This window comes from Canis lupus, chromosome 19 (assembly GCF_048164855.1).
Source record: "Canis lupus baileyi chromosome 19, mCanLup2.hap1, whole genome shotgun sequence".
NCBI classification, from domain to species: Eukaryota; Metazoa; Chordata; class Mammalia; order Carnivora; family Canidae; genus Canis; species Canis lupus.
Window position 1 is genome coordinate 25,598,230 of NC_132856.1, and position 26,322 is coordinate 25,624,551.

Genomic DNA, 26,322 nt, shown 5'->3' on the forward strand with positions numbered 1-26,322 from the left:
TCTGCTTGCTGCCACAGGAGGGGATTCTTAGCCCAGGATGGGTTCTTAAGCCACACCCAAGAAGTTTAGAGATGTTAATTCTGCCCCTGCAACACTTGTGGACTCTGCCTTCAAGATGGCTTGTTACTACCATGTGTGGTAATTTCTACGGTGTAGACTTGGTTAAGCTGTAACTACATTTCCCAGAATCCCCTTCCATGTGTAAATTTGAGTTAGAGTTGGCTAAATGAGGAGTTTGCACAGAATTTGGAACGCAGCCATTTCTCTGTGATGTACAGATGGACAAATACAGAGATGCTGGCAAGGGGGTCCCACTTGTCCTTGTTCTTCTCTGCCCTGTGTCCAGCTAGCTAGTCTCCCATCTGCTAACCCTACTGATTAACATGGACCCAGACCTGTCATGAGTCCCATATTCACCTATCCTGGATGTCCTGCTTTCTCTTGATTGGTGACTTCTGTGATCCTCTCACCCCCTTTTTCTGACCTTCCGTTTCTAAGCATCTCCACTAATTGTGTCAGCTTTAGTTCCTATGATAGTTCCCTTATCCATAACTCATAGTGGTTTTGCTTCCCTAATTGAATTCTGATTGAAGACATCTTTCCTATGAAAATATGAAAGAAAATTATTTTTTATAGCTAGTTTCCCTTTATCCTTTCCCTTTAAATATGCTACAAAATACTGTGGAAATGCTATGGTGTTCATAAATGCTTTTCATCTTCCATGACTATTTCCAGGATCTGTTGGGAGTCACAGATGTTACACAGATACTTTTTTATCAATGTATATCATAAATCTGTCCTGTAATCTGTATTGAACACGGTAGAGATTTCTTCTGGAAATTCTTTTTCTGAAGAAACTTTCTTTTTTCTAAAAAATTCTCCTTTTTTTCAAATGGCTTCATTTGTAGAAGATCTGTTTCATGTCCTATGGTTGCAATCTTACAGTATTAGAAGTTCTTTGATAAGATACAGCTACTTTAAGTAAGATCATATGGGTGTTTTTGCCATCAGTGTTAGGAGGTTCTGTCCTTAAGCTTTTTTATAGAAATATTTTTTTCTAGGGGTGCCTGGGTGGCTGAGTCAGTTGAACATTTGACTCTTGATTTTGGTTCAGGTCATGATTTCTGGGTCCTCGGATGGACCCCCGTGTCAGCTCTGCACTCAGTGCAGTCTGCTTGAGGATTCTTTCTCTCCTTCTCCCTCTGCCCCTCCCCACACTTTCTCTCTCTAAAATAAATAAATAAAATCTTAAAAAAAGAAATATATCTTTTAATAGGCAAATTGTAAGATTGTTTTATCAGTCTTAAACTATAGAAAGAGTAAGATATTACAACTGAATTGAGCCTTTCTGAGGTAATTTTTGTCTAGCTTTAAAAATTTTTTCACCAATGAATTCTGTATTAATGGTTATGAAAGCAATTAATAACATTAGTGACACAATCAGAAGAGTAGGCTAGTTTTTCATTATAGATTTTAATGGGAGCTATAATGTAGTAATACGTATACAGTATTTCTTAGGTATGGCAATATGGAAAAACAATGATTTATCAAACTTTAATTTAGGAATTTTTATAGGAACTAAAATTAAAAGTGTTCCCTTGAAAGCAAAAGCATGTTTTCTTATGATGATGTTATTACGTACTTTATAATCAATAAACTACTCCAAGTGGTATTATCATGCCCCCCTACATTCTCCAGATGAAATAATTACCTTATAAAATGTGGAATTAATTGACTAGTATATTTGATAGGAACTTTAGGATTTAAAACTTCTATAAAAGCTTTATCAGTAAAGGAGTTCTTAATGTAAAATAATGTCTCCTGGGGCACCTGGGTGGCTCAGTTGGTTATGCATCTGACTCTTGACTTCATCTCAGGTCATAATCTCAGGGTCATCAGATTGAGCCCCCCATGGCTCAATTTGGGTGAGCCTGGGTGTGATGGGTGTGAGCCTGCTTAATATTCTGTCTCTCCCTCAGCACCCCCGCCCTGTGCGTGCACGCTCTCTCTCTTTCTCTCAAAAAAACCAAAAAAACAAAACAAAACAAAAAAACACTAAAATAATCTCTCCCTGAACAACTTACATTCTGTATCACAAAACTCTTGTCCTTGAGATGGCCATAGTTCCATCTTTTACTTTAAAAATGACTGTTTCAGGCATGTGCAGTTTAAATCTTTGATGAGTAACAATCTGATGGGGAGCTAAGTTATCTCTAATCCTAATTCAATCAAGGGATGTTACCAATGATGAAATAGTTTATTCTGATGTCTTACGTATTTGAAATTCTCTTTTCTAGTGTTGGGCAAGCCCATGTCAGACATGTATAAAGTTGAAGTAATTGTTTTAGCCTCAGGGATGCCACAGAGCACATAGGAAGAGTCATTGGAATATTATCTAATTCCCAGTGACCTCATTACAACTTGAGGAAATAGGACTCCCATCAACAGGAGATATTTGAAGATAGGTAATTCTCCAATTTTAAGTTTGGGTTCTGGGATCATCATAAAATCACAGAAATGAACTCATTTTCTTTGGGAAATTGGCACTTAGGCCTCTAATTTGTCACCCTGTAATTGTATGTCCTTTATAAAGGTTCCTCTTTCTGTAATATCTTAGACTTTTCTCCTGCCTCACGCTCCTCCTCCTTCTTACCTTCTAGTGATAGATCAACCTGAAATACATTGTAACTTTCTCAATTAAGAATCCCCTCAAACCTCATGAAAGGTGATCTCCATGCTGGAAATTATGCCATGCAATTGTGCTGAAAACTGGATATTCCAGTTTTGCTCTGGTTGGTGAACCATGGAATTCATAGTCCTCCCCCCCCCAACAACTCCAATGTTATTGACTCAAAATAGATGATCACCTTCATGATCTTGATGTATACAATGATACATTTGTATTTAGAAAACTGTTATATTTTTAAAGAGAGCAATGTTGAATTCACTAAACTGTTTTAAAAAGATAGTGGAAAATAACATTCTTATTGATACTCCTGAAAAACATTTCAGACATTTACTAGGTCCTTTTGCATTACAATTCTGAGCTGTTTCTTGTAAGCATTATTTTGCATAAATAGATTTTCAGAATGCTGTCCCTGAAAAGCACAGGGAACCAGTTTTACAAAGCTTGCCTGATGAAAAACGTTTCTTATTTATTCTCTTTAGGTTATGCTTTCCTTAATGAATTTAATTTTTTTTCTTTTAGATTTGATAACGCTTCCAAGAATGTTTATTATCCAGCCTGGGACTATTGGGGAACTATAAAAATTTATATAAAACTGTTATTGGGGATCCCTGGGTGGTGTAGCGGTTTGGCGCCTGCCTTTGGCCCAGGGCGCGATCCTGGAGACCCGGGATCAAATCCCACATCGGGGTCCCTGCATGGAGCCTGCTTCTCCCTCTGCCTGTGTCTCTGCCTCTCTCTCTCTCTCTCTCTCTTTCTCTCTCTCTCTCTGACTATCATGAATAAATAAATAAAATCTTTAAAAAAAAACTGTTATTGTAATTAGAATGACACTTGTGGTAAGGAATGAGAGGAAAACATTTGAGAAAGCATTATTTTAATGTGGCTAATAGAGAACAAGACCATGGCATGGGTTTTTTTTTAGGCTTCCTATATGGCTACAGATGTTATTCTCAGAAGTGATATGGTAGAGAATCTTACATATTTATAAGCTTATGAAATATGTCACTTACAGTCCTTCTTATCGTAAAATATTTACACATTATAGAATCTGATTCCCATCTAACCAAGTGGAATCCTAGCCATGATCACTGTGGATTAACAGAAATTCACCAGAAAGGAAAAAAAACTGAAGTGAATGTATTGCATGTTTAGGCTGCTGCATATAAGAATAGTTGTTAAGGGCAAAGAAGTTGGAGTTAATACTTACCTGGGTTTTTAACAACTAGAAGTCCAGTCCAGTATCAGTATATAAGTGGCAATATGGAGGATCCCTGGGTGGCTCAGTGGTTTGGCGTTTGCCTTCGGCCTAGGGTATGATCCTGGAGTCCTGGGATCAAGTCCCACGTCGGGCTCCCTGCGTGGAGCCTACTTCTCCCTCTGCCTGTGCCTATGCCTGCTTTTCTCTCTCTCTCTCTCTCTCTCTCTCTCTCTGTCTCTCATGAATAAATTAATAAAATCTTTAAAAAAATATATGTGGTAATATATTTCCATGCAATACATGGTTTTTTTTTTTTTTCTCCATCTCTTTTTTTAGCTTGTTATCCTAAAGTATGGTTAAATCATCTTATGTTAGATAAAAATTGGATTTTGTGTCTGGGATATTCTTTTATAATTTTGTTTGGGGATAGGGAGGTGATGTGAAAAACAAACAGAAAAACCCAGAAACTTTTGTATTTGGAGAAGTCAGATTTTTAAATAAAATGGAAACATTGTGTGAAATCAACTTGATTAATATTGAATGAAAAGACTAGATACTGTTCAATAGGACTTGTCCACTTAATTTTTAGCTCTTTGAGTAAATAACTGAATTAAATTACTTCATGTGAGTTTCAGTGACGATGAGAAAAACTTGATTTTCTTTGGTGTATTGACATACTACACTGATTTAGCGCTTATGATTTAACAAGAAGAGATGATTTTAGTGAACTTATTTTTGGCCTGAGGTTAAGTGGCAGGAGATGTACGTAGATTGGACGGTCTTTTTTTTTTTTTTTTTATTCATGAGAGACACAGAGAGAATGAGAGGCAGAGACGCAGGCAGAGAGAGAAGCAGGCTCCATGCAGGGATCCAGACATGAGACTCGATCCCAGGTCTCCAGGATCAGGCCCTGTGCTGAAGGCAGCCCTAAACCGCTGAGCCACCTGGGCTGCCCTGGACAGTCTTTTCCTTTGTCTTTTGCTACCTGTCTCAATTTGGCTGCATAGAACCCAAGTAGTTGTTTGGTCTACCAGTTTGGTGGCATGGAGTCTTTTGACAAGTGGTCAAATGGTGACACATGTAATTGATAGCACTTCATTGAGGCTACAGCTGCTTCTCTATCTTGATGGTTCATGCCTAAGGCTGATTTAATTTAGCCTATGCAGTGCCAATTAACAATGCCCAATTAGGTATTCTGTTTGGCTTTCAAGTTTAGCTGCTGGAAAACTCGTAGAGAAAAGCATCTCTTTCTTCTGGATGACAAGCATATGAAAATTGATAATAGCAATGGAATGCTGGTTATCCTTTTTAAGGAATTTGAAGTGATCACAATTAAAAATCTGAGTAGACAGCAAGAAGTATTTTTCCACTTATGTCTTCAGAAAAGAAATAGGAAATGTTTTCCTATATGCCATTTTTTGGGTTAATTGCTGAAAATAATTAGTGATGATAGCTATCATACTTTGACTTCTTTGTAATGTGCCTGGCATAGGGATAAGCACTTTACCTACCATGTCTCATTTATTCTTCACATCATCCTAACACTGTAGATTACTTCATTATAACCATTTTACAGACAGGCATATCACTCTTAGCTTTCTGAGCCTCTTTCTTTTCCTCTCTACAAAGAAAGTGATAGGCAGAGTTGGAGATTTTAGGTCTGTTTGACTACAGAGTCCTTGCTCTTACTGCTATCCTCACATACAATAGCCTAATGATGGAATAAATTTGTTCTGCATGACTTCTTTCCTGGTGTGATTCTGATAATAAATTGTCATCATATCTTGGTTTTTACCTAGTTCTATGTGAGCCAGTTTATCAAAAGACATGGTTTTGACTGATGTTACGATGGTTCGTATTCTCTGGCAGCAACAAGTGTCGGAGGTCGTCCAAGGCAGCAGAGGAGCTGTTTGCTGCTGAGAGAAGGTGAAACCTCGTTTCCTGAGTTTATGCAAATATAGGAGAAAGAAGGACCAACCAATAAGAAAATGAGCCCTAATAATCTGACTATATCAGCTAGAGTGACTGTCTTACCCAATGCTGTCATAATGTCAAATCTTTCTGTAGCTCCCATGATAAAACCATCTGTGGCTCCTTCTCTTCAAACTTTTGCCTGCTTGCCTTGAGTCACAAGAACAGTGATAGAAATAGCTGAAATAGCCAACACTTATGGAGCCCTCACCTTATATGAATGGTGGCAGACACCAGCAAAGTTATTATTATTAACATTATTATTTACTCATATCTGCCCAAGTGGAAATAATCCTTTGGATTCTTTACAATACAGAAAGGTAATAAAATAAACGAACTGATTGTGACAGTCATTTTCATCAATCGTAGGAGTTTTCAGGCTCCTGGGGTAAATTATTCACATGTATGACTTAATTCTCAAAAAAGTCCTCATCATATTTTCTCAACTGAGTAAACTGGGTATCAGAGACATTAAGTAACTTGACCGGTGTCAACAGCAGGGTAAGGGATGAAGGCCTGATTGAAACCCACTCTGCAGATTCTAAACCTGGTGTGTTAAATCATAAAACTGTTAAAGCCTCATAGAAGATTGACTTAGTTTTCTGAATTTAGACAAAGATGAAGGACGAACAGAGAATGCCAGTTGTGGCCTGAAGAAGTGTACTATTTGGTGTATGAAATCTGTTTTATTTGAGGGCTTTTGTTTTTTGTTTTTCTCCTATTATTCTTTTGGTGGTTGCATGGCGGAGGGACAGAGGGGGACAGCAGCTCTCCTGTTTGCTGAAGGCCTTATTTCCATCACTGGGCTTCTTCACACATGCAACTTTTGAGCCAGGCCCAATAAGATATTTGAGTTTTTGACTCAGGTCTCAAAGGTCAAAAGCAGACACTTCCCCCATTTCCTTGAGTGTGTCGAGAAATGAAAATTCCACCACCACTTTCCCCTAGGACATTTTGTTACCCTGCCAACATTTCAGAAATATTGCTTGCTTTCAGTTTTAATCCATTTCCTCCTCCCTTATCCAGTCCCATCAATATCTAGAGCAACCACTCAGAAATCTATTGGTTTCTAAGAATACAGTTATTAACCACTTCCTTTGCATCTTGTCCTAAACCTTTCCCCCATGTACTCCAGCCTTCCCTTTGACATCTCTGGTGGCTGACAGGTAGTTAGCTCTTCTGACTAGCAGATTGGTGCCTCTGCCACATGAGAGTATTATTGCACAGTAAAATTAATACCTCCAGCCCAGGTTTATTTAGCATCTTTTGACACTCAAAAGAGCAAGAGAACACATGCCTTGCTTTCTCTTGGAATGGTTGAGTATTAGATTAAACTGGCAAGAGATATTTTAATATCCTCGATAAAGACTTCGTTTTTAGGTGCACTGATGTTTTTTTGAAGTTCTTTATGCCTTTATTTTCAAAGTTAGTTTAAGAGAGCTTTTACCACTTTTGGAAAGCATGTGTATTTCCACATTGCTTGTTGCTTAAAAAAAAAAAAAAAAAAAAATTAAACTACACTACCGGCTCTGGGTTTTCTTTTTCAGATGCAAAAGAATTTGTTTTAAAAGCCCAGATCTTAGCTGGAGGAAGAGGAAAAGGTGTCTTCAGTAGCGGTTTGAAAGGAGGCGTTCATTTAACAAAAGAGTAAGTCTGGAGATTTTAATTCTGTGTCTTTGGGCTAAGCAGTTATGGCAGATCTTGCTCATGATTGAAGGGAGCACGAGAAAGATGGTAGGAATGTGGTGGGAACAGGAGGTAGCAAATAAAGAAAGTGAATTACAAGTAGAGGACACTACAGTGCCCTAGTGTTCTTTCTCTCATAAGTGGATTTTTCTTCCTTAATTGGTGAAAACCCAACACTTCTTCTGTCACAGTGATTCATCGCAAATGTTGAGAATGATAACACAAATGTTGCCTCCATATTGTTACTTCCCTATTCTAGAACCTGCAGTGGCTCCCCAGCACCAATGGTTTCAGTTGTCCCTCCTGTCTAATAATCTGAGCCTTCCTGTATAGGGGCCCAGCACTGCCCACTTTCCTCTCCTTTCCTGTTACAAACCTTCATTATTTACTTTGAATCTTACCCTCCTATGCTCTTAGTGGCCAATACTTCTCACACTGCCCAAGTCAGGTCTTTGTTATTTATTTCTTATCTAAATCTGTTATGAATTTCAGCAGTGTGACTATAACTTATTTTGGTGAGAGGATAGCAGAGGGAAGTAAAAATTTCCTCCCCTTCCCTCCGCTCAACTCCCTTTCCCTCTGCCCCCTCCTCTCCGCTCCCCTCCCCCCTCCCTCCCTCCCTTCCTCCCTCCCTCGGTGAGCCTCTGGTACAGTGCTAGGCACCTAATGTATGAACAGAAAGGCCTGTGGGCTCTGTGAGGGTGGAGCTGGACCCTGTGCAGTGTGGACATGAGGACATAGTATGCACTCTGCTTTAAAATAATTTTCAGCATAGACATTGATTTTTTTTTTCTTCTCTCTCTCTCAGCCCTCAAGTTGTAGGACAGCTGGCTAAACAGATGATTGGATATAATCTAGCAACAAAACAAACTCCAAAAGAAGGTGTGAAAGTTAACAAGGTAATACAAATGCTTTGGGTCATTTTCTGTGTATGTGTTAGAAAGAAGAGAAAATCATATTGCAGTTTTGACAATCTGATGAAGCAATGCACTTTGGTGATATGCTATTTTGTTTTTTAAACCTCATATAATCTGTTTAGGTTGTGGTATTCTTTAAGGAGAAGTAAAAAGGGGTCTTTAATAGTACTAGTGTTTATTATCATTAGCGTTTAGAAAAAATGGGTACAGGTGAGTGATGGAATCAACAGCTTTCCCTTTCAGAACGCTGGCATGTGTTGTTTAAAGCTGGAAAGGGCTTTGTACAACAGCTCTTATTACTCAGGGTGGGACAGTCTCTGCTCCTCCACAACCACATCTTCATCCTGTGTATCAGAATTACTTGCTATGATTGCTTTTCTAAGTGTCCCTTTCCCCTACTTTGAGATTAATACCATTATTATCACTGCAAGTATTGTGTCTCAGCAATCTTTTTGGGGTTCTCGTGTCCAAAGGGTGTACATTATGCACATACACACACACGCAGAGCCCAAACCCCCAAGTAAAGTGGCCTGCCTTAGTCATAAAATTTTATGTGGTGGAGCCGAGGCCAGAACCTAACTCTGCTCCCATCAGTCTGTCCATCTTTGCTGTGCCCTTTTCATGCACAGAAGCACCACAACTGGCTACCTGATTTGCAGGACCCAGTACAAAAACAAACGCAGGAGCCCTTGTTCAAATTTCGAGTCAGCTATAGCAAAACATTACACCAAGAGACCAAGACAGGGACCTTTGTGAGTGTTGGCCCCTATGTGATTACAAGGTCACACACTCTGGCCCTGTCAGGCACAGATGGTTAGAAGGCTCCGTCATAACGGTGAATGGAGGCCCAGCATTTTGGGGAGCGTCTGTCTGCTTGGTTGACACAGCATTCCAGATCATGGTCCTCACCCATGTGCCGTGCTTGGCGCGGGGGAGACCTGAGGTAGTATTCTGTGTTTTTTATTTTTCACAGTGGGTTGTGTGGAAAATTTTTGACATGACCAAAAAAAAAAAAAAAAAAAAAAAATTGCCAGTTGGTTCTTAGTATACCATGACAGGGGCTGTCTTGGGTCTATCTTGATCTGGAAGAAGGAGATTGGAAATACTGGTGGTCATTAGTTCCCTCCTTCTGAGAACATAAAGCTTTTATAGATGTCAAGATAGCACACTGACAAAACTGGTTATGCTGGTTTGTCTTTCCCAGGGCTTCTGTGATGTAAGAGCTGTTTAAAACGCAAAAGTATTTTGTTTTGACTTTTGTTTGGCCCAACACAGTGCTTTTATTTGCCTTTTAAATCTGGTTATGAGCCTTTACCTGTGTTAACTTCTTCAAAATTTGTCTGCAGAGGACATGATTAGTACTTTTGTTTGTAGGAATTTGTTGTTTTATATGGCTCCATGAGTTTTTAGATTAGAGTTTGTGATACTTTTTTAAAGCATATAAAAATACCTACAGCAGATTCATGCTGTATGGTAATGCATAAAATTAGTTTGTAGATAGGTTTCTGAAAGGCTGGAGATAAGTGCATGCTTGTACACCGAGTCATTGCCAGGAAACGACTAGAATGATTTACTTTTAAGTAGTGTATTCTTTTTTTTTTTTCTGATTGTAAAAGTGATTCACACTTGTAAAAAATTCCAATCTGAGAGAAATATAAAAATTAGAAAGTAAAAGTTCCTTGGCTTCTCACCCCCCTGAAATAATGCCATATATCGTTTCAGTCCTTTTTCTGTGTAAAATTTATGTCACCACATTCCTATAACAATACCCTTTTATGTGACTTTAAGGAACATGATTTTTTTAACTTACGAAATCTTGGACAGCAGTCAGAACTCCTCCCTTTATAGAATAGAAACTTTAGTTTTCTAAGTTTTTTTGAGAAGTGGCTTAAACTCATACATACATTTGTACACATTGGATATTTTTTTCTAAGTCTGTGCCAGTGCATTTCTGGTGTATTCCCTAGAATAATAATAGGGTAGATGAGACTATGCTACTCATCATGTTCTTCACGAATCAATACCAGCCAAGGTTACTGCCCTACAACGAGAGAAGTTCAGAAATCAAGTATACTTTTAATCTTATCTAATCATGGTCCTGTTACAAATAGTTTGTACACTGGTACTCATCTACAGATTACAGTTTCAATGGCATGATATTAAAGACAAAAACCAACCAACCAACCAGGTTCAGTGGTCCAGTAGTTCCCAAAAGCTTTCCACCCTGGAAGACTCCACAAAAAGGTAGTGTTGATGATATTGTTTGTGTCAGTCACAGATGAAGTCATAGTTTTGAAATATATCAGCTGAGGTCCTCATGGGATGAATGTTCTTGGAATCCATTTAGACTCTCTCTACAACGATGCTTAAAATATTCTGACATCCTGGGCTATATGGAGGGCATGGTAATGTCAAAAAAACTGATCTTGAAATAAAATATCTTGAATTATCCATTGATAATCATCATTTTCCTGGGAATGTTTTCTTAAAGAGTGATACGTTATTTCTACCAAACAGAAGCCATTTGATATAGCAGCTGGTCTTTACAAATAGAAATTTGATAGAATGCGGAGCACATCTGTCAACATTTTAGAAGATTAAGAATAGGACTCTTGAATGACATCTGAAAAAGTTATAATGTTGTGTTGCTTCTCAGAATAACTGCTGAAAATCATTAAATCTCCTTTTCTAGACTAGCTCTTATTAGAAAGTGAACTAGAAAACAGCATGCTTCTATGAAAATCCTAACACTGTGTGCCAAGAAGTATTTCTTACATAGTCATGAGTTACCATTTATGATAAGAGAATCAATATGAAGGCTCTTATAAGATATTTTATTTTTAACTGGTGATGTGTTTGAAAAGAAGTTCTGTATTCATTACTTCATGGCTTTTTAGATCATCATATATTTATCCCATTTCATGTGACTTAAAATTAGTGGTTTTATGGCATCTGGGTAGTTAACATGTAATGCTGTTTAATCTGACTTTTTTTGTCAAATCTTTTACTGAACTGCTTTTAGGAAAGGCAGTGTGTTTTATTTCACTTTTAGTACTAATTAGTTATGAATATTCTTTTCTTTAAAAAAAATCATCCAAGACACCTTTTAACCATTTTTATTGGGAATGTCAGTTGGTATAGCCTATCTCTCTCTAGGGCAATTGGGTGGTACTCACTGAATTTTTAAATATGAAGAGTCTAAAGCATAGCCATTTTACTTTTAGGTACCTTATCTACAGGGATACTAAAACACATGAGCAAAGGTATATGTACAAAAATAGGCACTGAAGTAGCATTTAAAAAAAAAAAAAATTGGAGTCCACATAAATGTCTGTCAGTAGGGCAGTCCCGGTGGCTCAGCAGTTTAGTGCCGCCTTTGGCCCAAGGTGTGATCCTGGAGACCCAGGATCAAGTCCCACAACAGGCTCCCTGCATGGAGCCTGCTTCTCCCTCTGCCTGTGTCTCTGCCTCTCTCTGTCTCTGTCTCTGTCTCTCTCTCTCTCTTTGTGTGTGTCTCTCAGGATAAATAAAATCTTTAAAAAAAATGTCAGTAGGGACATGATTAAATGAATATTGACATGTAAGTGCCATCTAGTCACAAAGTAGAAGACCTTAGAGAGATCTCCAAGTTGTAATATTAAGAACAAGAAGAAAAAGAGGCATTCAAGTAGATATAATATGCTTCCATATGCAGGATGTCTCTACTATTATAATGCTTGTAGATTCATAGGAAAGAGATAAGAAGTTGGTAGTGGTTTTTCCTGGTAGGCCTGTCACACACAATTGTTGAGGTTGTGCTGAGCAAAAGGACAGCTGGCTGAGGCAGTGAGCACAGAATAAAATCCTTCCATCCCACTTGCCTCTTACCCAGGCACTGTCCTGGCATGCGCAGAGGAAAGTGCTGCTTTTTTTTGATGATCACAAAGGTTCCACCTGGGCTCCTGATCACCCTGATTCCTGAGGTCCAAGGGTGGAATATGCAGAGGAGGGGACTGCTATCATTGTCTCGTTTATGTACTTTTGATACCTTTTGCATTGTTTTTGAACAAGCAAATAGTATACTTATAATTTAAAATAAAGTAGAAATTGAATTAAAAATACAGTGATCCAGGAGATAGAGGTATACAAACCTGGGAAGCATCAGACATACTGTAAAAAGAATCCTTTTGGCAACAAACCTGGTTTTCCACCAGTGCAAAATCTGGGAAGAATCTGTGTAGTAAGATGTATGTACTGTTAATGTTTCAAATTAAAATAACAACTGCTTCCCTGGAGTTTTTCTTAAGTGTCAGGGTTTCTCAAGGAAGAAAAAAAGAAGATTAAAGTAGGAAGGTTCCTTGAGGCAAACCAAATACCTGTCACTTGAGCAAGTTAGCAGGATCAATTAAGGAGGTGAAAATGGGCATTCTGTATCATGAGAGCAGAACTCTCATATCTCTGGTAGCTAGCTCACTGGGTTTAAAGAGCCTGAAAATGAAGCTGTTTGCTTTGTGTGGCAAGTTTATATAGATTTCCAAGTGGGACTCAGCTCAATGCTGAATTAATTTGACTTTCTTGCTAATGTGGTAGGTGATGGTTGCTGAAGCCTTGGACATTTCCAGAGAAACCTACCTGGCCATTCTGATGGACCAATCCTGCAATGGCCCTGTACTGGTGGGCAGCCCTCAGGGGGGTGTTGACATTGAAGAAGTGGCAGCTTCGAATCCAGAACTTATTTTTAAGGTATGTTTATATTCCTGCCTATGCTGTGTTCATTGATTATTGTTGCACAAGCTGTTAAAGATTTAATGTGCAGTCTGAGGCTGGTAGCAGTACATTCGTTTCTGGGATTTATGGCACAAAGATGTTGAGTCCTTTCTCTTTTCTGAGCACTCAGTTAAACTTGGCTAGAACCAAGGTATTCCCTATCCAAGGTCTTTTTCTTTGTTTTTTTCTCTCCCTTCCTTTATTCCTCCTTCCTGTTTTTCCTTCCTCTCTCATTTCTTCTACCCAGCCTAGCCCAAGAATTAACCAATGGGGGAGGACTGTGAGTCTTCCATTTCCTCTGGATTAACTAACTGTACCCTATGTCACAGTATGTAGAATCCAGGAATTCTGTCCTGGGAGACTGGATGTAAGCTGGAGACTGCCTCCATGTCTCTCAGTACTGCTAATATAAAACAGAATCCTTCAAACATCCAGATTCTATCCATTTGTTTCAGTCCTTTAAACCTCATCCTTAGTTTCTAGCCATAGATCTGGCTGAGGTCAAATCCTAACCAGCCAGCAAGGGTCTCAGTGTTTCTAAGCCTCATTTTTTCAATCACTAAAGTAGAAGTGGGTGTAATTTCCACCCCACAGAATTGTGAGAAAGAATGAGGTGACGTGTATAAAGTGCTTCTCAACCTGCCTCAGCTGTAAGAAGAAAAATCTGCAGTCTTTGGAACTGTAATTCTAGTTCTTTAATTCTGGGTTCCTAGTATAAAAAAAAAATGTATCAAGTTAGAAATTTTTACCAGAGGGATCCCTGGGTGGCTCAGCAGTTTAGTGCCTGCCTTCGGCTCAGGACGTGATCCTGAAGTCCCGGGATCGAGTCCCACGTTGGGCTCCCTACATGGAGCCTGCTTCTCCTTCTGCCTGTCTCTGCCTTTCTCTCTCTTTGTGACTCTCATGAATAAATAAATAAAATCTTTAAAAAAAAGTAAAAGGAAAACAATTTTAGCAGGAGGATTCATTATTTCTTTTAGAAGGTGGTTTTGTTTCCCTTCAGAAAGTGAGAATTTTATTTCTTGAACCTCTTTGTTCCAATCAAGTACTAGTACTTTGGTGATTGATTTCAGAATGTTTTCACCAATATCACCTATTTAGGTTAACTACCTTGGAAGTTCAGTCGAGACTACATGCTGCCTTACCAGTAATATCTAGCCATTTTCAAAATTAATGTGATTGAAACAAGTCACTTCATTTGGAAAGAGAATATATGAAATAAGGTATATGAACAGCACTTAGTATCTTGGAGAGAAAGGCACTTTGTAGAGCTAAGGTATTATTAATGATTATCATCATCAATAGACTATTTAAATCATATGGTAATATTTAACCTACGTATGACAGGCTCTAAACTTAACAGCAATATTAGACAGGAAAACCTTACTTTGGAAGCTTTCCAAAAGATGTCATAAAAATTAACTGACTAAATATTCGTCAGTGCCATCTGTATAGTAATTAAAAGTGAAAACTGGCATCCGATTGTCTTGTCAGCATGCCACCCTGAAGAATTATATAGTTTTTGGAAAGGCTGTTTTTTAGATGGTCTGCTAATTAAAATGTACCCTATAGGCAGCTGCAGTAGCCCTGCTCAGAGATCTTTGGAAAGGCGCCACACTTTAATTACTCATTTGCAAATAAATACTAAGCATTTTCTTTCGAGGTTGTGAATCTTTTCATTTGCTTGTCTGAATTATCCTTATTTAATTCATTTTTACTAGGAGCAAATCGACATTATGGAAGGGATAAAGGACAGCCAAGCTCAGCGGATGGCAGAAAATCTAGGCTTCCTTGGGCCTCTGAAAAACCAGGTACTTGAGCATTTGGAAGCCACTGTGAATGACTTGTTTCAGAAAATGTTTACTACCTTGCTTACTTTCCTCTAATATTTGTGAGGATACCAGGATACAGGATTATTTATTGTGTCACAGTTTTGCTCCCCTGTTGTTTATGATGAAGAAAAATATTTCCCTTGTATTCCAGAATAGGATGTTGATGAGATGTGTTCATATATGTGTAGGTATGTGGGGGTGTGAGTGTTGCATGCAGACACGTGCATTTTGCTATGTATGTTAGCCTCAATGTTTTTCTGTAGCACTGCAGTGCCAGCCCATGAATTATCCTAGGCAGCATAGTGGTTAGAAGCACAGGCTGTCAAGTCAGGCAGACCTGAGTTTGAATCCTGTGGTGCCACCAGCATGTGTGATTCCACCCGTCTGAATGTCAGGATCATCATCTGTGAAACAGGGCATGTTGTCAGGATCGAGTATGCTGATGTGAGGAAGTGCTCATTCAGAACTCCAGAAAGGTCAGCTGTTATTGTTATTAATAATATACATTACTTAACTAATTGCTATTCTTTCATAGCTAATGGGATTTGAGATGAATATTAATGACCTGAAAGTGATATTTCACTGAAAACAGCTTAAATTATCCCAATTTAGTAATTATATGCTTTGGCTTCAAAGACAGAGAAGTTGTCCTCTGTGCTGTTGAGGGAGAGAATCTGTCTTGAGCATCACAGTCCTGCTTTGACCTTGGTCCAGCCCACAGACCCTGATTGTACGTTTACATAGGCAAGCTTCTTTGTCCCACAGTTAAATCAAAACTATTTTAACTCCTCCACTACTAAGAGAAACCAACTTAATAATCCTATGGCCTATGTATATGTATATATGTGTGTGTGAGTGTGTATGTGGGAGTATGTATGTGTTCACCTGGGGCTCCCAATTGTTATAGAGCATTTTCTTTCATTTATTTGGGCAACATTCCTCTAAGAAAACAGAATTCACACTCTTTCTGCCTTTACTTTTTCTTTTGATTGATTCTGTCTCTAGAAATTTAAGGATGGCAATAAGGCCAGTCATAGAAGGGTAAAGCTGAGTAAGACTTGAACAAATGTGTTTAAGTTAAGAGAAGACAGCACTTATTTGAACATGGGAGGAACGACTCCCTCAGATAGCAGAATATTCAAGATGGTAGAAGGGGCAGGAACATCTGGGACTAAACATTAGCAGAAGAAAGAGCCAAGACTCAGTGGACAGGTAGAGGAATTGTTATTTCCAAGACTGTCAAAGAGTTGCCAAGTTAGTGACCTGCTAAAAAGAAGTTATGGTGGATTCTTGAGTGAGGGCTTCAGTGGTTGGATTCTCCCCCTGAGAATGAGGTCACTAACTGGCTTAGCCATGCATTTGACATTTATTGTGGGGTGTCTTATGTAGGGGTGGTGGTCACTGAGACCACTGTTTCATGTGGTCACTATGTTCTAGCCACACTTCCCTGCAGTCAGCTCCAGAATGTTCTCCATAACCCTATTCACCTCATCTATATGCCTCTGCATATCTCTTTTTGTTTTACTTATTTCATTCACCTTTGCAGATCCTAATCTACACCACAGAGGGGACAGCCTTGCTTACTGCTTTGTTGCCAGCAAAGTGCTTGGCTGATATATTAGGTGCCCTAGAAACATTTGTCATACTTGTGAGTAAGTGCAACAACACAGCCAGGACGTCCACTTGGAAAAGATTCCTAGAGAGTTGGTGATAGGCAGCTGTAAAGGCAGGAGAATAAATCTAGAGTGGGTGAATCTGCTGATACCTTGACTTGACAGCTCAGGAGGTGAACATAAAAGAAAGTTCTAGAGAAGGCAGTAATACCATTGTGAACACCAGAAGATAATTTCCTCCTCTTTCTTCCATGTTATAAGAGAACTTTAAGAGTCATAGCTCTTAAATGGTTAAATCACATTTTTTTTCAGTACCCCAAACACTCTAGGTTTTAAATGAATTACCTATGGAAGGAAGATGAACATGTGAGTTCTCAGAGATCATCAGTAGCTATAGTATTTTTTTTATCAGTAGCTATAATATTTTTAACAGAATGTATTGAAGAAAGGAAAAGTTTTTTATTTCTTTTTTTTTTTTTTTTCTTGTTTCTTTGTCACCCACTAAATGAAAGGCTTTCAGTCTTCATTTGCTTGACAGGCAAAGTTGAAGTGAGCACTGCCTGGGTGCTGCTCACTCTGTTGGACCCTGGGAAATGGAGATGAAGAGAAATAGCCATTGTTCTCCAGGGGCTCACATAACAGTGGTCAGCTGCTAGCAGTGACTACAGGGAGAGGGAGTGTAATCTGAAGGAGGGCGAGGGTGATCTGTCGGAGATGTGTTCAAATTTGTTCATCTAGGGACACCTGATTATATTTGCACAGTAAGAAGGAGCCTATATGTGTGCTGGAGTGGTAAATTTGGGAACCTCTGCTTTAGGATGCTTTGTCAAGCCACAGAGGTCAGTGAAACATTCCAGAAAACCAGTGTCCGATAAGCAGAGGAGGCTCCCCTAGAAGAGAAAACATTTTTTTTTTAAGAGAAAATATTTAAACGCGTATCAGTCAGTGATTCTTTGGTCAAGAAATAGTATCTTTGAGGCCCCTCAGATTCAATATGACCTTGAAAATCACTTAATTCTCATCTAGGACATGGTTTAGGTATCTGGAGCCAGTGCTCTTATGAATGAACAACTTATAAAATGATTACCTTGTAAAGTTATTACTATCTTTCCTATAACTCGTGCCTGTTGTCTCTGAAGGTGAGGTTTTCATGTTAGACTTAATGAAAAACTATCACCTTGCACAGAAACTACTAAGTGTGTGTTCCTGACAAAATTCATTTAATTAAGAATTGGTTGAAAAGACTAAAGCCACACAACAGCTGAAAATGACTAAAAAAATTCACAGATCTCTCAAGTGTGTCTTAGTTGCCCTCTATACTGTTCATTTTGAAAACAAGCACCGTGAATTGTCAACATGCATCTTTATTTAGTATTTTAGCTAATGAAAAGATTTGATGGGGGCAGTTAATAAATGATCATTAATGCCTCTGAGAATGGTTTGCGCCTCTGGCTGGCTTCAAGAACCGTATGTGAATGTTGATGATATTAGTTCTTGGAATAAAATGAAAATATTTCTAAAATTTTCAACCTAAAAAAATAAAAATAAATAAAAATAAAAATAATAAAATTTTCAACCTGCTAAAACATTTTTGAAGGTACTTGTGAATTTGTCAGGGTCTTATGCATATGGCTCAAAGGATATTTGATTTTAGGATCTCAATTTTTTTTAATTGCTTAACAACCTTAAAATAGCATTAATTGGTGGCAAAAGAAAGAGAAAACAAATTTTCTGTATAGTGTGGTTTTGAGCTGAGGAAGTAGGTGGCAGTAGGAAACTGGCTGACTGTAAGGTAAACAGCAGAATGTTTTCTTTGACTTGTGTTTAATTTATTTTTTAAATTTGAACATGTTTTAGAAAGCTGGGGAGCTAACCTCAACTTGCCCCAGGGCCTGCCATTTTGTATTATTACACCTGCTCAGACTGACACATTTTCCCTGCCGAGCCTTTCTAGTCATTTACTGGATGGCCTGTGGAATAAGGCACGTTCTGTCTCCAAGCTGGGCTGGTTCTCCCTTTTAGATCTTACAGCACATATTTTATAACACATATCCCTTAGAGATCTTACAACACAAATCTAATCATGCTTCAGTCCCACTCAAAAAAGTGTTTATGGTCTGTCTTTGTACAATAATAAATAGTTATAACAGTGAATACAAACTAAATGCTGTGTTAATGTGTAGTGAAAGTCGCATAAATGTGTAGAAAATGCAGGCTTCATGGTAAGCTAGGTTGATATAAACTGAAGAAGTTTTGAAGCAACCCAGGTATCTACTGACAAATGAGTGGATAAACAAAATGTGGTATATACATGCAATGGAAAGTTGTTCAGCTTTGAAAAAGAGGGAGGTTGTGACAAGGCATGTATGAGCCTTGGGGGCACTATGCTAAGTGAAATTGGCCAGTCACAGAAAGATAAATATGGGTATGATTCTGTTTATAGGAGGTACCTAGAGTCATCAGATTCATAGTGATGGAAAGTAGAATGGTGGTTGTCAGATGAGTGGAGTGGGGATGGAGAGTTGTGATTTAATGGGTACAGAGTTCCACTTTGCAGGATGAAAATGTTCTGGAGCTTGGTTGCATGACACTGTGAATATCTGGACACTGCCAAACTGTACACTTAAAAATGATTGAAATCATGCATTTTATAGAATGTATATTTTAAAAAAGAAGACAGTTTTTTTTTTTTTTTTTTTTTTTTTTTTTCTTTTTAAAAAATATTTTATTTATTTATTCATGAGAGACACACACAAAGAGAGGCAGAGATACAGGCAGAGATACAGGTACTTTCTGGAGCTCTTTTGTAGTGAGCTGGCACTTCCTGAGATGACAAATGTGTCTCTCTTTTAGGAACTATGGCTGTCTGATAACCTAACTCTAGCAAAAAGTTTGGAAGATACCCACTGGAAGCGAGCATCGAGCACACTCCCCCTTTTTTGCCATACCATGCTAGGGGTAACCCTGGTATTAGTATCCTAAGGTTATCATAGCAAATTACTGTAAGCTGGTGGCTTAAAACAACAGAAATTTTACTTGAATGGCAAAGTCAATAGGGTATGGATCATCACTGGTGAAAGCCAAATGTGGCCATTATTCCCTTTGCCAATAGTTAGTCTAGGAGTGGATATATGATACAGTTCTAGCCAGTGAACCATAAAGGGAAATCTTCTAGGGGCTTTTGGGAAACATTATCCTCCATGATAAGAGAGAAGTGTGTGAAGAGAGAACTCCTTTTACCACCACCCCCACCTTCCCTTCCTAGGTTTTCCTTTATTTATTTATTTATTTATTTATTTATTTATTTATTTATTTATTCATTCATTCATTCATTCATTCATTCATTCATTCATTCATTCATTCATGAAAGACACACAGAGATAGAGAGGCAGAGACAGAAGAGGGAGAGGCAGGCTTCATGCCAGGAGCCCGATGTGGGACTCGATCTCAGGACTTCAGGATCACACCCTGAGCTGAAAGCAGGCGCTAAACCACTGAGCCACCCAGGGATCCCCTATTTTCCCATATTTATATTGAAGATGTGATGCTCAGAGCTGCAGCAGCCATCTTGCGGCCATGAGGGGAGGTACTCTGAGGATGACTGAGTTGAAAGACTAAAGGAGTTTTGTTTTTTTTTTTTTTTTTTTTTTTTTTATACAAAAATATTGGTGTTCAATTTACTAACATACAGAATAATACCCAGTGCCCGTCACCCATTCACTCCCACCCCCCGCCCTCCTCCCCTTCTACCACCCCTAGTTCGTTTCCCAGAGTTAGCAGTCTTTACGTTCTGTCTCCCTTTCTGATATTTCCCACACATTTCAAGAAGACAGTTTTAAAGTAGCTGAGATAAAATCTTATATCTGCAGGTACCCAGCGTTATTTTCTATTATGTAGTCTCTCATTATTAAGTTAATCATTAACTGAACCAGTGCTTATTGAGTGTTGACTCTGTGCAGAGGCTGTAGTAGGAGTACAGTGGATGCCATAGCGTCCAGGTTAGATAGCATGCCTGTTTCATACAGCTTACATTTCAAGCTCATATTGATGGCCTAGAAAACCCCTAAAAATACAAATCTATTTGGCAGTGAGTTTTTTTTTTTATCAGCTTTGCATTGTAGCTCAAATAAAATCCATTTGGATTTAAAAAAAAAAAGTAAACATGAAATAAAAGAAATCTTAGAGTATTTGAAAAAATAATTGGAGAATTATTTTAACACTCTCAGAGTGGGACCAGCCTTCTTAAAATCTGACCTGAAGCTAGAAGCCATGAAAGAAGAGAGTGACATTATTATTACTACTACCAGATTCCATGTAGCAGAAGTAATAAACACATGGGTGAAAGTCAAATGTTAAAGGAGAAAAATATTTGCAATTTATATGAGATGAAGAGCTAATTTCCTACATGTAAAAAAAAAAAAAACCCTCTTTTTATAACTCAGAAAAAAGATTAAAATCTCAACAGAAAAATTCAGAGAAAAGGAAATACAGATGTCTCTTAAGCTCATAGAATCATTCTCAAATTCATTAATAATAAGAGCAGTTCCGGGCAGCCTGAGTGGCTCAGTGGTTTAGCGCCGCCTTTAGCCCAGAGTCTGATCCTGGAGATCCAGGATCGAGTCCTGCTCGGGCTCCCTGCCTGGAACCTGCTTCTCCCTCTGCCTGTGTTTCTGCCTCTCTTTCTCTCTCTCTGTGTGTGTCTCTCATGAATAGATAAAATCTTTTTAAAAAAATAATAAAAATAAAGAAGTAAAATGGTAAGAGCAGTTCCAATTAAATGTCTGTATGAAATACCCATTCTTACCTGGTATACTGGCAAAGATTGGTAGAGATGATTGTGCATAGAGAAACAAATTCTATGATACTAGTTTGTGGGCTGAGAAACTAGTGACAGTTTCTACCAGGGATAATTTAAAATAAAATTTTACTATTTAAAATCTCCATACTCCTTTTTTTGACCCATTCTGGGGAATCTATCCTATAGATGTTTAGTCACATGCATGATATACATAGAGAGATATATAAGGCAGCATTTTAGACAATGTCAAACTATTGGAAACTCAATGGCTATTGTTTAAGAGATAGGTTAAATGAATTATGATGCATTCATGTAAGATATTATGTGGCCACTTATAAGAATAAGATCACTCTACTTGTGTTGCCGATATAGACTTTATAGAATCTGTTAAGTAGAGAAACAAGGTATAGAACCAAGCTCATTTTTTTGAAAAAGATGAATGGAGAATATGCATGCTTTCACATATATAGACTATCTCTCATTGAAGCACCAGCCAGAAAGTAAGGTGGCTGCTGCAGGATGAGACATGAGAAGCTCTGTGGCTGGGGAGTTGAGTGAAAGTTTAGAGGGAGACTCTGTGTACCTTAGGAATTTTGTATCATATACATATATTATCTAGCCAGAAAAAAATCAGAATTAAGAAATATTCAGTCTTACTCATTATGTATGTTTATTCATAGCTACTGGGTTTCAAATTAGGATTTAAGAAAGTTTATAAATATACATAAAATAAATTAAGACAACGTGAATTTCATTTCCAGGAGTTCTTCAGTCAATACTAGAACAAAGAGAACACTCTCAGTGTTCACCACAGTGGGACTTTATTCTAGGGGATTGGTTACATGGTGCTTCAAGAGTTGAGGAATTTCAGGGTATAGAGAGAGGAAAGGTAGAGTTAAAGCATAACAGGAAATTGCTGCTCCCTGCCACTGGAGGACCTAAGTGAGCCAGTGGAATTACTGCACCTTGGGAGACAGAAAGTAGAACCCTGGTGGCTCTTTGGTGGTTGCTGAAGCCGTAGGAGGAGATGCTTTTGCAAGGCAAAAAGAGCGGGGTTAGAAGTCCCCCTCCTTTCCACTACTTCCTGTCTCCTACCACTGCTTCCCCTTGGCTGAAGTGAGCTGAGAGCCATCCAGGGCAGAAGCCTTGGAAACTCAGCCTACAAGGGTCAGCTCCCCTGATACTCAGAGTCGGGATGGGGAAAAGCTGGGACTGGATCTGAGGGGCAAAAATGCATGGCTGGAACAATGAGCAAGAATGTTGCCAAGGGAAAATGATGGCTAGGCTTTGGGTGGAGCCAAGAATGAGACTGATACCCAGCATTCAGCCATGACTGCACAGTTGTGCTGTGTGGCATCACAGGCTGTACTCACTATAGGTGTGAGCTTACCAGGGTTGTGTCAAGGCCCCATTCATGATGTCTTTCCCTTGCCCACTTCACAAAATGCCAGCATGTTGTGACATAGGCCACTTATAAAAGTTGGTTGAAAAGAGTGAATGAGTGAGTGAATTTCAAGCAGCATGAGAAGAGTGAAATCAGGGCATAACATCAGGGTAACTCTGGACATTGTTGCTCTTTGTGGTTTATGCCTTGGGGACAAACTGTTTAGTTTGAACTGTGCTGTTCCCGAACTCTTACTATGTAGGACTTTCATCTCCCTGTTTTGGCCATAGTTTCCATTATATACTCAGTAATTATTTCCCAGATTATAGGTTTGGACTGATGAATGTAATAACTGTTTTATTCTAGCATAGTAAGGAAAATGTAATCATTATAAACTCTCAAAATCATGTTTACCTTTTACTTAAATGGAGCTTGTTTATATTAATGATTGTGGCTCATACTGCAGCGTAACTCGGCTAATAGGGACATGATAATGTACAAAAAGATTAACAACATTTTTAGGCTATACTGAAAATATTTTGTTTTCCTGATAATAGTCTTTTCCTGGTGTTTGGAGGAAGGTTGAGCAATTCCTTCTAATGAATAGCAGTGGAAATTAAAATAATTATGCTTTTCTCTTTTTCCCTTCAGAAAACCTAACTGAATGTAAAGACATAGCTTATTATTTTTAAGGTTTCATTAATCCAGCAAAATAAATGTTTTTTTACTGCTTTGGTATAATTTCATTTTACTTAATCCCATTTAGGCTGCAGATCAAATTAAGAAGCTGTACAATCTCTTCCTGAAAATTGATGCTACTCAGGTGGAAGTGAATCCCTTTGGTGAAACTCCAGAAGGACAAGGTAACAAAAAAAGTAAAAAAAACAACAACAAATGAATATAATTATTTATGCAAACTATAAATTAAATTGTACAAAAGACTGTAGCAGCACCTTTGCATTCATTTCATTCAGCAATTTAATTTCTGCCATGGTTTCAAATGCTCCCATGATACGTTGAACTTCAGCACTGGAGTTTGTTTGCAACCAAATGCCAGGCCTCAGGGGAAGCTCCTTCTTGTTTTATTTAGAAACATCCATCCATCAGTACCCCCTTGTTTTTCCAGGGCCATTCTTGCTTATGCTGTGGTAAAAACTTGGGTAGGAACTGGAGCCTCTGCATTGGGATGTAATGAATGCACATGATTTTATGGAGCTGGAAGTGCTTGAAAATTTTTAGTTTGCATAAATGTGTACAAATTCACTTTGTGCCCCTCTGATGAATTTATATCCTTACAGTGAAGCCCTAGCGCCATCCTGTCTAACTCTTTCACCTTACTTAGTTACCAGTTTCTGATTCAGGTGGAAGAAGGAGGCATTTTTGTAGAGAAGAGTTTTCTATCCACCAGGTACTTATGAAGTGTAAAGGAACATTTTCTATCTCAGTACCTACCCCTTTTGCACTGTGCCTTACATACAGCTGGGATTCTGTAAGTTCTTACTAATTTGATAGCAAAAGCTTATGAGTGTGCGTGTATTTGGAGGTAGAGAGTGGGATATGAGGTGGACAGGACGGAGATACAGAAATGTAAGTCCTATGAACCTTGTCCTTTTTTTAGCGCATTTCACCTCCCACTGTTCTGTATGCTGTCTAGCAGGATGTGGGCAGTCTAAATAGGGATTTGCATTGAGTAAATTAGATGATCTGTTATGTGTAAATACAACTAAGTTGTAGACCAAGGTGAACATAGTATAATGTTTTACAAAGGGGACTGGGTTCAAATTCTGGATCTGCCATGTTCTGGCCACAGACCTGGGCTAAGCCTTGGAGTTTGGTTTGTGTTTTTTTGTTTTGTTTTTTAATCCAAAAGAATCATAAAAATGATAACTGTCGGGATCCCTGGGTGGCGCAGCGGTTTGGTGCCTGCCTTTGGCCCAGGGCACGATCCTGGAGACCCGGGATCGAATCCCACGTCGGGGTCCCGGTGCATGGAACCTGCTTCTCCCTCTGCCTTTGTCTCTGCCTCTCTCTCTCTCTCTCTCTCTCTCTGTGACTATCATAAATAAATAAATAATAAAAGAATGTTTAAAAAAAAAATGAGGGATCCCTGGGTGGCGCAGTGGTTTGGCGCCTGCCTTTGGCTCAGGGCGTGATCCCGGAGACCCGGGATCGAATCCCACATCGGGCTCCCGGTGCATGGAGCCTGCTTCTCCCTCTGCCTGTGTCTCTGCCTCCCTCTCTCTCTCTCTCTGTAACTATCATAAAAAAAAAATTTAAAAAAATGATAACTGTCTTGTAGAGTGACATGACTGGTGAACGTGACTGAATATCCACTGTCAGACACAAAATAGACTAGTCCCTGACATTCCTAAAATATAGGTCCTCATCTCAGGTAGTCCAGGAAAAACACCCAGCAAGCAAAAGTCTAGGACCAGATGGCTTCACAGGTGAATTCTACCCAACATTTATTTATTTATTTATTTTTTTAAATTTTTATTTATTTGTGATAGTCACACACAGAGAGAGAGAGAATGAGGCAGAGACACAGGCAGAGGGAGAAGCAGGCTCCATGCACCGGGAGCCCGACGTGGGATTCGATCCCGGGTCTCCAGGATTGCGCCCTGGGCCAAAGGCAGGCGCCAAACCGCTGCGCCACCCAGGGATCCCTCTACCCAACATTTAAATAAGAGTTAATACCTATTTTTCTTAAACTATTCCAAAAGGTAGAAAAGGAAGGAAAGCTTCCAAATTTATTCTTTGAGGCCAGCATTACCTTGATACAAAAACCAGATGAAGACACCACCAAAAAAAAAAAAAAAATCAAATTACAGGCCAATTTCTCTGATGAACACAAATGCAAAAATCCTCAATAAATACTGGAAAACCAAATTCAACAATATATTTAAAAAATCATTCACCATGATTAAGTGGGATTTATTCTTGGGATGCAAGAGTGGTTCAATATTTACAAGTCAATTAATATGATACATTACATCAACAAAAGAAAGGATAAAAAACTCTATGATCATTACAATAGATGCAGAAGAAGCATTTGACAAAGTACAGCATCCGTTCATAATAAAAGCCCTCAACAAACAAGGTTTAGAAGGAAATATCTCAACAAAATACAGGTCATCTGAAAAACTCATAGCTAATAGCATACTCAGTGGTGAAAGATTGAAAGCTTTACTTCTAACATAGGAACAAGACAAGAGGTCCACTCTCACCAGTATTATTCAACATAGTACTGGAAATCGTAGCCACAGCAATCAGACAAAAATAAATAAAAGGAACCCAATTGGAAAAGAAGAAGTAAAACTTTCACTGTATGATGACATGATACTATATATAGAAAACCCAAAAAAGACTCCACCAAAAAACTACTAAAACTGATAAAAGAATTCAGTAAAGTTGCAGGATATGAGATCAATATATAGAAATCCATTGCATTTCTATACACTAATAATGAAGTGGCAGAAATAGAAATT

General features: G+C 38.5%; 1 protein-coding gene across 3 annotated transcripts in view; it reads left to right on the forward strand.

Annotated features, from left to right (window-relative positions):
- The window catches only part of SUCLG2 (succinate-CoA ligase GDP-forming subunit beta), a 254,132-nt gene that overhangs the window by 120,100 nt on the left and 107,710 nt on the right, over positions 1-26,322 (forward strand). For all 3 annotated transcript variants that reach the window (XM_072785456.1, XM_072785455.1, XM_072785457.1), the window contains 5 exons: positions 7,406-7,505; positions 8,353-8,443; positions 13,031-13,183; positions 14,929-15,018; positions 23,601-23,697. In XM_072785456.1, the coding sequence (XP_072641557.1) occupies positions 7,406-7,505; positions 8,353-8,443; positions 13,031-13,183; positions 14,929-15,018; positions 23,601-23,697 (531 nt within the window). The remainder of the gene's footprint in view (positions 1-7,405; positions 7,506-8,352; positions 8,444-13,030; positions 13,184-14,928; positions 15,019-23,600; positions 23,698-26,322) is intronic.